Source organism: Hemitrygon akajei, chromosome 6 (assembly GCF_048418815.1).
Source record: "Hemitrygon akajei chromosome 6, sHemAka1.3, whole genome shotgun sequence".
Classification (NCBI taxonomy): domain Eukaryota; kingdom Metazoa; phylum Chordata; class Chondrichthyes; order Myliobatiformes; family Dasyatidae; genus Hemitrygon; species Hemitrygon akajei.
In genome coordinates, this window is record NC_133129.1 from 69,660,328 (window position 1) to 69,673,961 (window position 13,634).

General features: G+C 41.5%; 1 protein-coding gene across 1 annotated transcript in view; it reads right to left on the reverse strand.

Moving 5' to 3' along the window:
- susd1 (sushi domain containing 1) overlaps window positions 1-13,634 on the reverse strand; it is a 109,574-nt gene that overhangs the window by 37,397 nt on the left and 58,543 nt on the right. The window contains exons 12-13 of the mRNA XM_073048600.1: window positions 2,294-2,480; window positions 780-873 (exon numbers count right to left, since the gene is read on the reverse strand). Of these exons, the coding sequence (XP_072904701.1) occupies window positions 780-873; window positions 2,294-2,480 (281 nt within the window). The remainder of the gene's footprint in view (window positions 1-779; window positions 874-2,293; window positions 2,481-13,634) is intronic.

Consider the following 13,634-nt stretch of genomic DNA (forward strand, 5'->3'; position numbering starts at 1 on the left):
AGAAATATGCAAATTAGCAACAGCAGCCTGTCACTTGGCCCCTCAATCATTTTATAAGTTTAATATGCACGTAACTTCAACTCTGCCTTTCCAACTACCTGTGGTAACCTTTCACCCCTTGCATTTTGAGTATTTTAGCTCCTCTACCTTAAATGTTTACAACCTCTGCTTACAACATTTTTGTGGAAGAGGTTGACTGTGAAGATTATTTGATATTTTAGGTGGATGCCAATTATAATCAATTGATTGCTGTACCTATTAACTTAAGGCACTTGTGATGAAGGGTCCCCATTAAGGTGATGACCATTGTAGGAATCCTTTGTTCAGTGAAATAGATTTGTATTTACAGCACACGATACAATTTCAGGAAACCCTTAAGTGCTCTATAGCCAATGAAATACGTTGTAATATAGGAAAACATTGTAGCAAATTTCCACACTGCAGGATCCAACAGAACGTTATGAAAAGGACTGGATTTAAGCATCAATATGGATTTGATATTGGCCAGCACCCAAAGAAGAGCTACATTATCAAAACAGGATCCCACATTTCTCTGGAATACAGTCAGTGGTTTCTGAAAGTCAGTATCCCAGTGGTATAGAACTATAGTGTTGATCTTCTGAGCTGGATTTTATGCATTGTGTAAGGAGTGAGGCTTAACCCTACAACCACTTGCCTTACAACTTACAACCTTACCAACTAACTCACAGCTAAAGTGTTTAAAACCAGTTGTGGAGGGTTCCATTCAACAGTTCTGTTTATAAATTTGAGACACGTACCTAATGGGTCCATTCTTACTTTCTACTCTTCGAAGGATGAGCGGAGTAAGTATCCGCTCTACAACAAGGACTTGTATATCAGGAACTGGAGGGTCTGAAACAAAGGAATACTTTAAAGGTTGCATTTGGAGACAGTGACTTAACCAGTGTTGGGGTTAATTAGTATTGGGGTTAATTCGTGTTGGGGTTAATTCGGGACCGCCATTACAGGTCAGGAGTGGCTCACGTAACGCACATCATGTTAGGAAGCTGGAATGCGAGCGAGGGGGAGCGAAACTGGGGACCCCGCTACACCGAAACTAACAGTGTCACGCGATTCAGTAAACAAAAGAAACAGGTAACTCGTGAGCATATGGCTGCGGGCCAATAAGATGGACACAAGTGCCCGATATTACCTAATATGTAACGGGGGGTTGTGCTGGGGGGAAAAGGGGTATAAATAAGAGCAGATTGTAAGGGGAAGACAGAACGCCTTCTCCAGCGACTCCGTGGATTCGCTGTGCCAGTTACGAATTCTGCAATAAAGCCACGTTTTGCTATATTCCGGTGTTGTCTCTCTTCCTAAAAGAACACAGGGCAGAATTTCAAGCCCAACACCAGCCAGACTGCAGATGATAGGATAGCTACCGTGTACATCAAGCCTGGTGACCACTCTTCTGTTTAGGAACTGAGATCAATTTTAAGCACAGAATCAATATGTAACAATCTTTTTATCATCATTCACTCATGATAAAATTAGTCTCAGACACATATACTAGACTTCTGGTCAATAAGCTTGATTGATAAGTGAATATCTCAATCACCTTCGCTCTGGCTGGCCAAAGCATTGAAAGCAAACAAAGGCAATCAGGTACCTGTGTATTAAATAACCACAGTGCCACCTTAGTAGAATGCAAAGATCACAGAGGGGATTTACACACAGGCACCTCAGCATCAAGGGCATTTAGCAGGAACAGCTGAGAAAGAATTGCTGCTCTGATGAAAACTAACAGGCAAATTGAAAAAAAGACAGTTTCTTTCCCTGATGAGAACAGTAACTTTGCTTCAGTTCTTTCTGTGAATGATGCTCTTCATAGCCTATCAAGTAAGGCTCATTTCCTGTATTATCTGGTTCTCATAAAATTTGTCATAGCAATTATGGCATGGCAGTGTCAGTGTGAACAAGAAAACACATGTAAGCTACATTTCATCAGCTTTCTCTTGTTCCACCCTTTGTTTCTAACCAGCTCCAGCAAACTATTTCCAAAGTGCCATTAAAAACAATCAAGAGACACAAATTTTGTGGATTCTCCAGTTTCAGCAGAATTCCAAAATGCAAATCAGCTGAATTGTACTTGGACAGATGAAAACACTAAACTCAAGGAACAAAAACTGGTTATTCTTTAGCCATATGAGATGAAATCAAATTTTATTCCTACGTTTATGCATAGACAATTCAGGAACCTTAACCCATGCCATTGTAAAAAAAAACAATGCAACTCCACCAATCTCAACTATGGATGCAAGTTGCTCACCTGTAACTGCCATTGAGAGCTGTAAACATGCAGAATGTTGTGATGTAAGAGCTGTGATATTCACTGTATAGTTAGTGCCTGGTTGTAGGTCCAAACATATTGCAGGGGAGTCATCTGCTGTACTATAATTAAATGACTTTTTGTAAAAGAACTCCCTTTGATAGACTCGCTCCCCTTGTATCTGAAACTGGGAAGAAATAAAACATAGTAATGAAACTGAAATTGAGTTTAAAATACTGTATAAAAAAGAACAACTAATTGATACCTGTGTGGACAAAAGAGCTGGAAGGCTTCCCCAGCCTTTTTTAGCCCAATGTCCCCCAAAGCACTTTCATATTTGCCAACACTCCTCTTAAGCACAATATACTTTCCGGTTCCCCCATAGTGTGAAAACATGTCTACCATATGCTAACATGAGAAATTTTTACTTGTCTTTAAACGTAGCTTACATGGTACCTGTGTGCTGTGTGCTTTGATATCAATGTGATCCTTGAGCTTGATGGGTTTTAGCAAGAGTTGAAATACCTGGTTCAAGTTGTGACAGCAAAAGCCTCAAGTTCCCACGTGTAACAATGTTCAAGCAGTTACTGTTTTTTGTGAGTGTGTGGTTCACTGCTGAAGCCTCTTTCAACAAGGTAGGAGGATGAAAATGCAATGAAGAGCTCTTCTTCAAAGACCAGGAAACTGCATATGACAGTGTAGCCACATAACACAAAAGCTGACATTTTTGAAAAGCATTTTTGCTTCTTCACATTCTGAATTTTGATTATTTCTTCTTGCAAGCTCTCTTCCTGTTCTTCCACCTTGCAAAGAAATAGGTTAATTACCCAGCCCGGAATTTCCAGATCATTCAAATCCTTGATCCATTCTGAAAATCCTTCTTCAGTGACTGCACATGTAAGCACTACTCTCTCTGGCTGAGGTTTTTGGCTGCGGGATGTTGATGATAAATTCCACAATGATTGCAGACAGAATTTCTTTTTTCATAAATGCCACTAAACCAGCACGGTGACCTTCATATATGGTACTCCATCTGTTGCACAAGAAATCATGTCCCTAATAGGAATACTTTTATCCTCAATATACGTTTTGAGCTCATCATAGTTTGATTTTCTGTTGAAATTTGTTTTTAACTTTTTACAAAAAAGAATCTCTTTATAAACTTTTCCATTTTTGATAAACTGTACATATGCCATTAGCAATGCCTCATTGTCTCACATAGTTGACTCATCCAGTTGTATCCCAAATTCTGTTTTTTGTAGCTCTGTGCATAGTTGAATGAATTCACTCATTTTATCAATACGACAAGCTACAGAGTTATTACTCAGGGGAATTGATCTTAAAATACTGGTATCCATTTTGAGAACAGTGGCGAACATATCTGATACAGCAGGCATTATTAATCCTTCACCAATTGTATGAGATTTTACACATTTTGTTATTATTTTGGAAATGTTACAAGAAGCAATGAGACTACTACCAAGGTCATTTTTAGCTTTCTTGACAAATGACTCGAGTGTGCAATGCTTTTCAAATGCTTCTTGCATCTTCTGGAACTGAGTAATACCATAAGTAACCTTGTTAGGGTGTCTTTTACAGAAGTGTTCCCGCAATCTTGATTACTTCATGACTTCATTAGACAGTACAGTATTATAAGACACATGCAGCGTCACTGACCTGATGGGAACAGAATGAAACCATATTCCAGGTATGTAACATTGTATTGACGCACTTTGTGTCTTAGCAGGATTAGAATTCAAGGCTTCACTGCTTTCAGACTCTTAGAGATCGCACTGTACGTATTTATCCATCATTAATGGGGCTGAATTAAAATTAAAATTTAACACAAACTAGGAAATCCTATTGGATGGAACGATGGTAGTGGCAAGACAAAGAAGAGAACGATCATAACAGCAAAAATTACATTGACAAGGATCCAGATTGGAATCTGAATGTTAGTCAGGAGAGAGCTGGTGTTCGGCAAGCTACCGTTATACTATTCCAGTTAACGTCATTGATCAATCATGCGAAGTATCCTCAAAGATGACTTTTGATGACATATATGAAGCCGAGGTCGCTTTGAACACCTCAAAAGGAATCCTTGGGGTCAGCAGGTTCACCGCTTGGTTCCAGCCAGCACTGTACCATTGCATGACTTGTTTTCTGTAGATCAGCGGAGAAAGTTGAGAGGGTGTACTTGACTTACCAACTGTTAAACAGCATGAACTTATTTCATGCCATGTGTCAAGTGGAACTGTTGGGCACCCTGGTTGCTCATTTATGCATCCCTAATAATGTCCGTTTGGTTGGTAAGGTCGGATGAGATGGTCGAGTTTCAGACGCATTGTGATGATGAGTACTAACCACCTGCAGAGCTAAGGTTCTTCATGCGTCCGGTGCCTTTTTTTTGGAAGTGCCTGTTCTACTAATGGTTGGTCAGGTTTCATGCCTCAAGTTAGGGTGCCTCTTACCACTCCCCAAGAATCTTGAACCCCCCCCCCCCCCCCCCGACGACTTCTATTTCCCCTAACACCCTGTTAGGACACATGACCATCCCTGCTGTGAATCACTGGCTCGGAGCCTTTGCATGTACAAACGGAATTTTACTATAATCAAGGTGAATTTATGCTGTGATCTGGATCTATTTAAATAGCCTCCGTCAACTACAGCAGAAGTAATTTGACTACTGATGCACCATCAATAACTCACTCTGAGACGTAAAGGCGAGATATCGGCTTTTATTGACTGGAAGAAGGAACAAGCAGTGGTTGACCACCATACTACATCCTGGAGACTGAGAGGCCGGGCTCAGACCTCAATCGCCTTTATACCGGGGTCTGTGGGAGGAGCCGCAGGAGCAGTCATCAGGGGGCGTGTCCAGACAGGTATATGTAGTTCACCACAACTACTGTGGTGCATTCTAGAGATATGGAACTTAGCAAATATTAATTTCAACAGCAACCAGATCTGAATGTGAATTATAAATTAAATTTAAAATGCAGCTCAGGACAATGGTCTTCCTGGAGATGCTAATAGGAGCAAACCAGGAAAAGCCCTATTGACCTGCCATGTCTGCTTTGCATGAATGCAGCTCAGAGACAGCTGTGATTAACACTCACTTTGTGTGAACATCAAGGTGTCTGAAAATGATATTTAACTCAAAGGAAGCTTTATGAATGCATTGTAACTCTAGAAATTGTCCTGCAGTTACCTTTGATGTTTAGCATATAAATGTGTGATGTAATGTTGGGTCAGGGAGCCTCTCTCCAGAGTGACTCCAAATGCTGCCAGCTTGTGTGAGCTGAATAACGACTTTTATACGACCAGCTGGAAGTCTCTCTCGTGGTTTTCATTGACAGTCACAACAGTATCACTCTATAATGAGCCTATTTAATGACAACAGTTTACTAAACAGACTGGATCTACAAAGAGCTTCCATTAAGTTCACCAATCAGAATTCAACTGAACTTTTATCAGCTTTGACCAATAACAAGATGATTTATTCCGAAAAGTTGAGAAAAAGCACATAATGCTAATTCTGTACTTGAAGTCCATGGCAATCACTTCTAACAATGTACTCTCCAAGCATGGTTGATCAGGGAATTGTCAATCATCAAAATTACAACAGGGAACAATGATATAACTACATGCAGTCTAAAATATAAGAAAAGATGGCTAAAGCTTCTAATTGCAGGCAGCACGGTAGCACAGCAACGAACATAAGACTTTACAGAGCCAGTGATCAGAGTTCAATTCCCTCTGCTGTCTGTTCTTCCCGTGACCATGTGGGTTTTAAAGTTCAATGTTCAAAGTAAGCTTACTATCAAAGTACATCTATGTCACAATATGCAACCCTGAGATTCATTTTCTTGTGGGCATACACAGTAAGTCGAAGAAATGCAATAGGGTCAATGAAAGACCACATGCAACAAGATGGTCAAACAACCAGTGTGTAGAAGACAAACTGTGCAAGTACAAAGTAATAAATAAACAAACAAACAAACAAACAAACAACAAATATCAAGAACATGAGGTGAAGAGTCCTTGAAAGTGAGTCCCTAGGTTGTGGGAACAGTTCAGTGATGGAAGGGGTGAAGTTAAGTGACATTATCCCCATTGTTCAAGAGCCTGATGATTGAGGGGTTATAAATTTTCCTGAGCCTGGTGGTGTAGATCTGAGGCTCCTGTATCTTCATCATGATGGCAGCAGCAAGAGGAGAGCATGGCCTGGCTGGTAGGGATCCTTGACGAGGGACGCTGCTCTCCCGTGACAGCGCTTCTTGTGGATATGCTCAAAGGTTGGGAGGTCTTTACCTGTGATCGACTGGGCTCTATCCACTATTTTTTGTAGGAGTTTTCAGTCAAGGGCATTGGTGATTCCATACCAGGCTGTGATGCAAGCAGTCAATACACTCTCCGCCACACATCTATAGAAGTTTGTCAAGGCTTTAGATGCCAAATCTTCACAAACTTCTAAGGAAGTAGAGGAACTGCTGTGCTTTCTACATAATTGCACTTATATGCTGGGCTCAGGACAGATCTTCTGAGATCATTGCCCAGGTGATCCAATTTCCTGACATATGGATTTGTAAGTTGTGAACAGCTACGTTGACACTGGAAGCATGGTGATACTTGCATGCTGGCCTTGCACATCCTCGGACTGCGCTGGATATTACCGCAAACAATGCAATTCACTGTTTCGATGTTCCAATGTACAGCGTACATGTGATAATTAAAGCTAATCTTTAAAATGAAGTTGAGAATTGCGACCATTCAGAATTTAAAGTGCACCATTTCATGATTTATGCTGGAATAGTTCAAGAAAGGGGATCTATTTGTAAATATCTGGAGAAAGGCTTGTGGGATAGAAATAACCTCTGTAGACAGAGCTGCTTTTCAAAAGGAAGTCAACATTTTATTGAGAAGAATTTAATTTGCTGTGAATTATATGCTTATTAAAAGATTACACTACTCAAGAACAGGAGAGGCCAGTGGTAATATTTACCAAGGAGAATATAAAGAGCAGAACGAATTTCATGCAAGACAATAATTCATCAAAGGGATATTTTACACCTTGAATAACTAAAACTCTTCCCTAACTTTCCAAAGATTTTTATTTTGATCAGTCTGCTAATTTTACCAATAATATTAATAAACAATTATTTTGTCCTTTGCTAAATATTAAACTTTGATAATGAATCAATAAATGTGGGAACTGGAGAAGAAAATGGATCTGAGGGAGTTCAGCCACTTTATAGCTCAGTGGCTCCCAAACTTTTTGGGTTACTGCCCCCTTTGCCACCCAGACCACATCCCTAGCACCCCTACCTCCCTTTCTAGCCATTACATAAAAAATATGAAGGATTTTGATTCACAATGCACAGTGAAAGAAAATAGGAACTGAAAATTGAAAGCAGTGACAAGGAAATTACAAAGAACGTTCGAATCTATTTAAAGCTACAAATAAAATTTATTTAATTACAGTAAAAACTATTTTCATCAACAATTTTAGAGTGTGCATTCATAGTCGAATTACTTCATTGCTTTTTCACCTTTCAGTGAGAAGGATGGGCTTGGTGCAGTGATACCAGCTTCTCAACATCAGGCTGAATGTCACTCAGAAGGAGCCTCAGATCCCCACATTCGGTAATTTGCAGTCTCTTTTGTTGCTTTAGGAGAAGTTGGGCAACTGCACTGAAACCACGTTCCATTAAATATGTTGGTGATGTTGAAAAGGCAATAAAGAACATCTTGACCTTTTTCCACAGTGCAAGATAATATTCAAAGATTTCTTTCTGCAACCAAAAGTCCTGATATGATTTATTGAACCTTGCTTTCATCTCAATGTCATTTAGTAGCGAGATCAGTTCTTGCTCCGTTCTTCCTGTTAATTTCTCATTACATGTGTTCAGGAATGGATTTTTCAAGATTCAAAATTCAAAAACTTTATTGTCATTCTAACCATACATCAGTTCTGCAGGGCAGAATGAGACAGCGTTTCCCAGGAGCAGTGCAATCATTACATAACAAACACAACACGAAATAATAAACATAACAATAAATAGTAAAACACAACAGCCACATGTCAGTTAAAAACAAGTTAGAAGTGTCCAGTGCAAGTTAAAAGTGTCCAAAGCAGAGTCAGGTAGAGCAGCTATTTAGCAGTCTGTCTGCCTGTGGGAGGAAGCTGTTTAGTAGCCTTGTGGTTTTAGTTTTGATGCTCCTGTAACATTTACCTGATGGCAAAAGAATAAACGGTTCATGGAGAGGGTGTGAGGGGTCTTTAATGATGTACCGTGTCTTCTGGAGGCATCGACTCTGAAAGAGGTCTTGGACAGAAGGTAGGGAGACCCCAATAACCTTCTCTGCTCCCCTAACCACCCTCTGCAAGGCTTTTTTGTCAGCAGCACTGCAGCTGGAGTACCAGGTTGTGATGCAAAAGGTCAGCCACTCAACCACGCCTCTGTAGAATGTAGTTAAGATGTTAGTGGGGAGTGATGCTTGTTTAAGCTTCCTCAAAAAGTGCAATCTCTGCTGGTCTCGTTTCACAATCCCAGTGGTGTTCCTGGACCAGGTGAGATTGTCTGAGATCTGCACCCCAAGGAACTTGATGTTTTCCACTCTCTCCACTGTGGAGCCGCTGATGCTGAGGGGTGTGTGCTCAGGCTGAGACCATCTGAAATCGACGATCATCTCCTTGGTTTTGGTGACATTAAGCATCAAGTTGTTGTCACTGCACCAGCTCTCTAGGTGTTTAACCTCCTCCCTGTACATTGTTTCATCATTTTTGCTGATGAGCCCAACCACTGTGGTATCATCAGCAAATTTAATGATCAGGTTCCCCTTGAATCTGGCTGCATAGTCATGTGTTAGCAGTGTAAACAGCAATGGGCTAAGCACACAGCCTTGTGGGGATCCAGTGCTCAGTGTGATGGAGTCAGAGATGTTCCTGCCAACACGGACTGACTGTGGTCTCTCTGTCAAGAAATCCAGAATCCAGCGACACATGGCAGTGTTAAGGCCAAGCAGCGACAGTTTCCCCACTCGTCTCTGCGGGATGATGGTATTGAACGCTGAACTGAAATCAATGTACAGGATTCTGGCATAAGTGTCTTTGTTGTCCAAATGAGAGAGAACTGTGTGCAGTGTGGTGGATATTGCATCCTCTGTAGAGCGATTTGGACGATAAGCAAACTGTAGAGGATCCAGCGATGAGGGGAGGCTGGCTGTGATATGAGGCTTGACAAGCCGTTCAAAACATTACATCACTATGGGGGTCAGGGCAACGGGACGGTAATCGTTCAGACAGGCTACAACTGATTTCTTTGCTACAGGGATGATTGTGGGGGTTTTGAAGCATCTGGGGACAATGGCTTGACTAAGGGAGATGTTGAAAATGTCTGTCAGGACATCTGCTAATACATCAGCACATTCCTTGAGCACACGTCCAGGGATGTTGTCGGGACCTCCCGCTTTTCGTGGGTTAACCCTGGCAAGGGTCCTCGTTGTTTGCTCTGAATCAATGATTGGAGCCGGCTGGTCAGATGGTAAGAAGGGACTGGCTCTCCCCCTTGCTGTAGTGTTTGATGCTTCGAAGCGTGCAAAGAATTTGTTAAGCCAGTTAGGAAGAGAGGTGTCGCTGTCATCAGTTTTCTGCCTGATCTTGTAGTCTGTCAGAGCTTTAATTCCCTGCCACATCCGTCTGGTGTCACCTGTGTCCAGAAGTGTCCATGTATTTTGCCCGCGTAGGCCCTTTTCGCTTTCCTGATCCCTAGTGAAAGCGCAGTCCTGGCTGAGCGAAGCGTACTCCTGTCCCCCGATCTGTAGGCTGTGTCACGGGCCTTCCGTAGCGCACGCACCTCTGTTGTCATCCATGGCTTTTTATAACCACGTGCGGTGAAGGTTTTCATCACAGTGGCATCCTCCGTGCATTTGGCTATGTAGCGTACTGACTCCGCATACTCCTCAATGTCTGTATGGTCATCATAGGAGGCTGCTGTTTTGAATATGTCCCAGTTTGTGTGCAAAAAACAGTCTTGTAGTGCTGAGGCTGCTCCTTTTGGCCAGACCCTTATCTGCCTTTTCTCTGCTCTCACATGTTTAAGCAGTGGTTTATATGCTGGTGTTAACATGACAGATATGTGGTCAGAGTGGCCAAGATGGCGGCGGGGGGCTGCTTTGTATGCCTGTGGTGTGTTTGTATAAACCAAGTCCAGTGTGATGTCTCCCCTGGTTTTGAAATCCACATATTGCAGGAATTTGGGGAACACAGTCTTTAAGCTGGTGTGGTTAAAGTCCCCAGCAATCACTACAAAGCTGTCAGGATGTGTAGTCAGTAGCTCACTGATGGCTTCATGTAGGCCTCCCAGTGCTTCGTTAGCATTACCCTCAGCATTGGCACTGGGAGCTACGTAAACAGCTGCTACAAGCTGATGCACCATCAATAACTCACTCTGAGACGTAAGAAGCGAGATATCGGCTTTTATTGACTGGAAGAATGAACAACACTACATCCTGGAGAAATGAGGCCGGGCTCAGGCCTCAATCGCCTTTATACAGGGGTCTGTGGGAGGAGCCACAGGAGCAGTCCAGACAGGTATATGTAGTTCACCACACAAGCATGATGGTGAATTCCCTCGGCAGATAGAATGGCCGGCATTTCACAATAAGAAATTCAGCCAGCGGTGAGCAGTGTTTAGCAGCTATTGTAGCATTCACACACCAGTCTTCGTTATATAAACACACAGACCTCCTCCTTGGCTCTTGCTGGAGCTGGCTGCCTCTCTGTCCGCACGAAACTATATCATTCCCTCTAGCTGTATTGCCGTGTCCAGTATGTTGTCATGGAGCCAGGATTCCGTTAAGACACACACAGCAGTCTTTAAATTCCTTGCGTGTTTCTCTCAGCAGATGCAGCTCATCCAGCTTGTTGTGGATGGAGCGGACATCTGAGAGCAGGAGGGACGTTACCGCTGGCCTGGTGGGGTTAGCTTTTAGCCTAGCATGGATGCTGGCCCTCTTACCCCTCCTGTCTTCTCTCACAGCGCTTTCACTTCCTCCTCCCTCGGGAAGCAGCCTGCTTGGTAGCGGATAGTAGTCCGTAGCGGTGTAAACTGTCCATGTCACACCAGAATTCATCAGTTTTACCGACATAGTATGCCCTGATGTTAACGAGCATATTCTGACTGTATGTTATGCGTCTAGGACAAACAGAACAAACACTAGATACACTTTACTACCCAATGTGAAATTTGGATCCTGAAATCTCTCTAACATGTCTTTATGCATCTCACCCAGGTGGACACAATATACTTGAAGATCATCATCTGGTTTTCTTTCTTTATCTTCCAACTCAGCAGGGGTCCCTAACCTTTTTTTTGCCATGGACCAGTGCAATTAAGCAAGGGTTCTGTGGATCACAGGCTGGGAACCCCTGCAACTCAGAGGAGCTCAGAAATTGGAAAAGGTTGTGACAGCCAATGGTGCACTTAAATAGGGTTAACTTGGACAAAAATATGGAGACAGCTTATTTGACTTAGATAAGATTCACATTATTTCCTTGCAATTAAAGACTGATGTCATTAAACTTTGCAAATAATTCTGACAAATAAGCAACGTCATGCCTTATTTTCTGAAGTTGATTACTGAATGAAGCATTCAAGTCTTCAAAGAATTCTAGCACAGTTTTCAAAAAGCACATAAAAGCATCTCTCCTATTGAGGGCCATCTGACTTCTGTGTGTAACAGTAAGCATTCCAACTGCTCAGCATTCTCAATACAAAGCTTTCGAAACAGTTAAAAATTTTTGACTTGATTTTTTTTAGCACTGTGATAACAGTATTTAAAAATTGTGCAGTCAATCACTTAGGTTTTTTTGTGACAAGATGTTATCTGCGAATTGCACAGTGGATAGTAATTATGTTATCTATAACTTTTTTAAAGAGTTATAAATCTATAGTAGCAACCTATCAATGATGGTACCCCATTTGTTGCAGAAGCAAGAATGTTGGTGAACAGAATTGAAATTGAACTGAAAAATTGTTCTACAACCAAAATACCCACTCCCTCTTTATATTTGTTTCTAGCCCCCTTCAAATAACAACTCTTGAACCATGCTTTCATGTTTTATGAAGCAATCACAACCAAGATGCAAAGATTCATTGTATTGCATAGTTGACTCATCCAACTGCAGTGCGAATTCTGTTGTCCTAAGTATATTGCACAATGTGTCTTCCACATTCTCAGACATTACATCTATTCATCTTTGAACAGAGTTATCACTGAGCAGAATTGCTTTAATTATTTGTTCTGTTGACTTATACAAAACCATACTCAGAACATCTCTTACTGCTGGCAGAATCAGTTCTTCTCCAACTGAATGGAAATTTCTAGAATTAGCAAGGAGAAATGAAATGTTGTATGAAGCATGCAAACATTTATTGTTCTGTTGTGAAAGGCTGACAGACATGTTTGATGCATTTTCTGTTTCTGAAAGTTTTCATGAAGTGATTGAAAATAAGTCAATTTCTTGTTTGCTTTATCTGAGCATATTTCCTTCAAGTATTCAAGGAGCCTGGGCAGTTTCATTGCCCCATTTGAAAAAAAACTTTTCACACAACAGACACAGTGGCTGTTGTTGTTTGCTTGGTGCTGGTATAAATCCATATTTCTGATATTCCACACTATACAGCATACACTTCTTTTTTGTTTGGTCTGTGTCTGTCATTTTTGATGTGGATTAACGACTACGGTCAATCACTTATTGCTTAAGTCCACCCTCAAGTGTTGTGATAAATAAAGGGGAAAGTTACGATGTCATCATAGCTCAGGCAAAACCTAACCCTCTGCCTGAAGATATATAAAGTGTGGCAGTGAGATCTCCGTTGGGCCATGAGCCAGACAACTGCTGTTAAGACTATTCAAGAGGGCAGTTTCTGAACTTTGCCCCATAGAATGCCATATCCTAATTCACTGGAATTGTGCGTCACTGCTCGATAAGAGTATGGGAATCGTACTTGCTAACATTGTACTGCAGTAGTGAATGGCAATAACTCACAGCCGGGCCCAGGAATAACACAATGTCTTCAGCCCAGATTTCTCATAATACACCAAATACAGAAGAGTCGCATTGTCACAACCATAACGTGCTTTGTCCAAAGTCAAAGAGAACGGTGGGTTAGCAGGAGATGAGGTGATTATGTGATCATTGTAATCTTTTATGAGGTACTAAAGATCAAATGTTCATACAGGTTGGGCACCTCTTATCCAAAAATCCAAAATCCAAAAACCTCTGAAATCTGAAATGGAGAACTCCACAAGGCACTGGGAAAGTTCCCAGGCT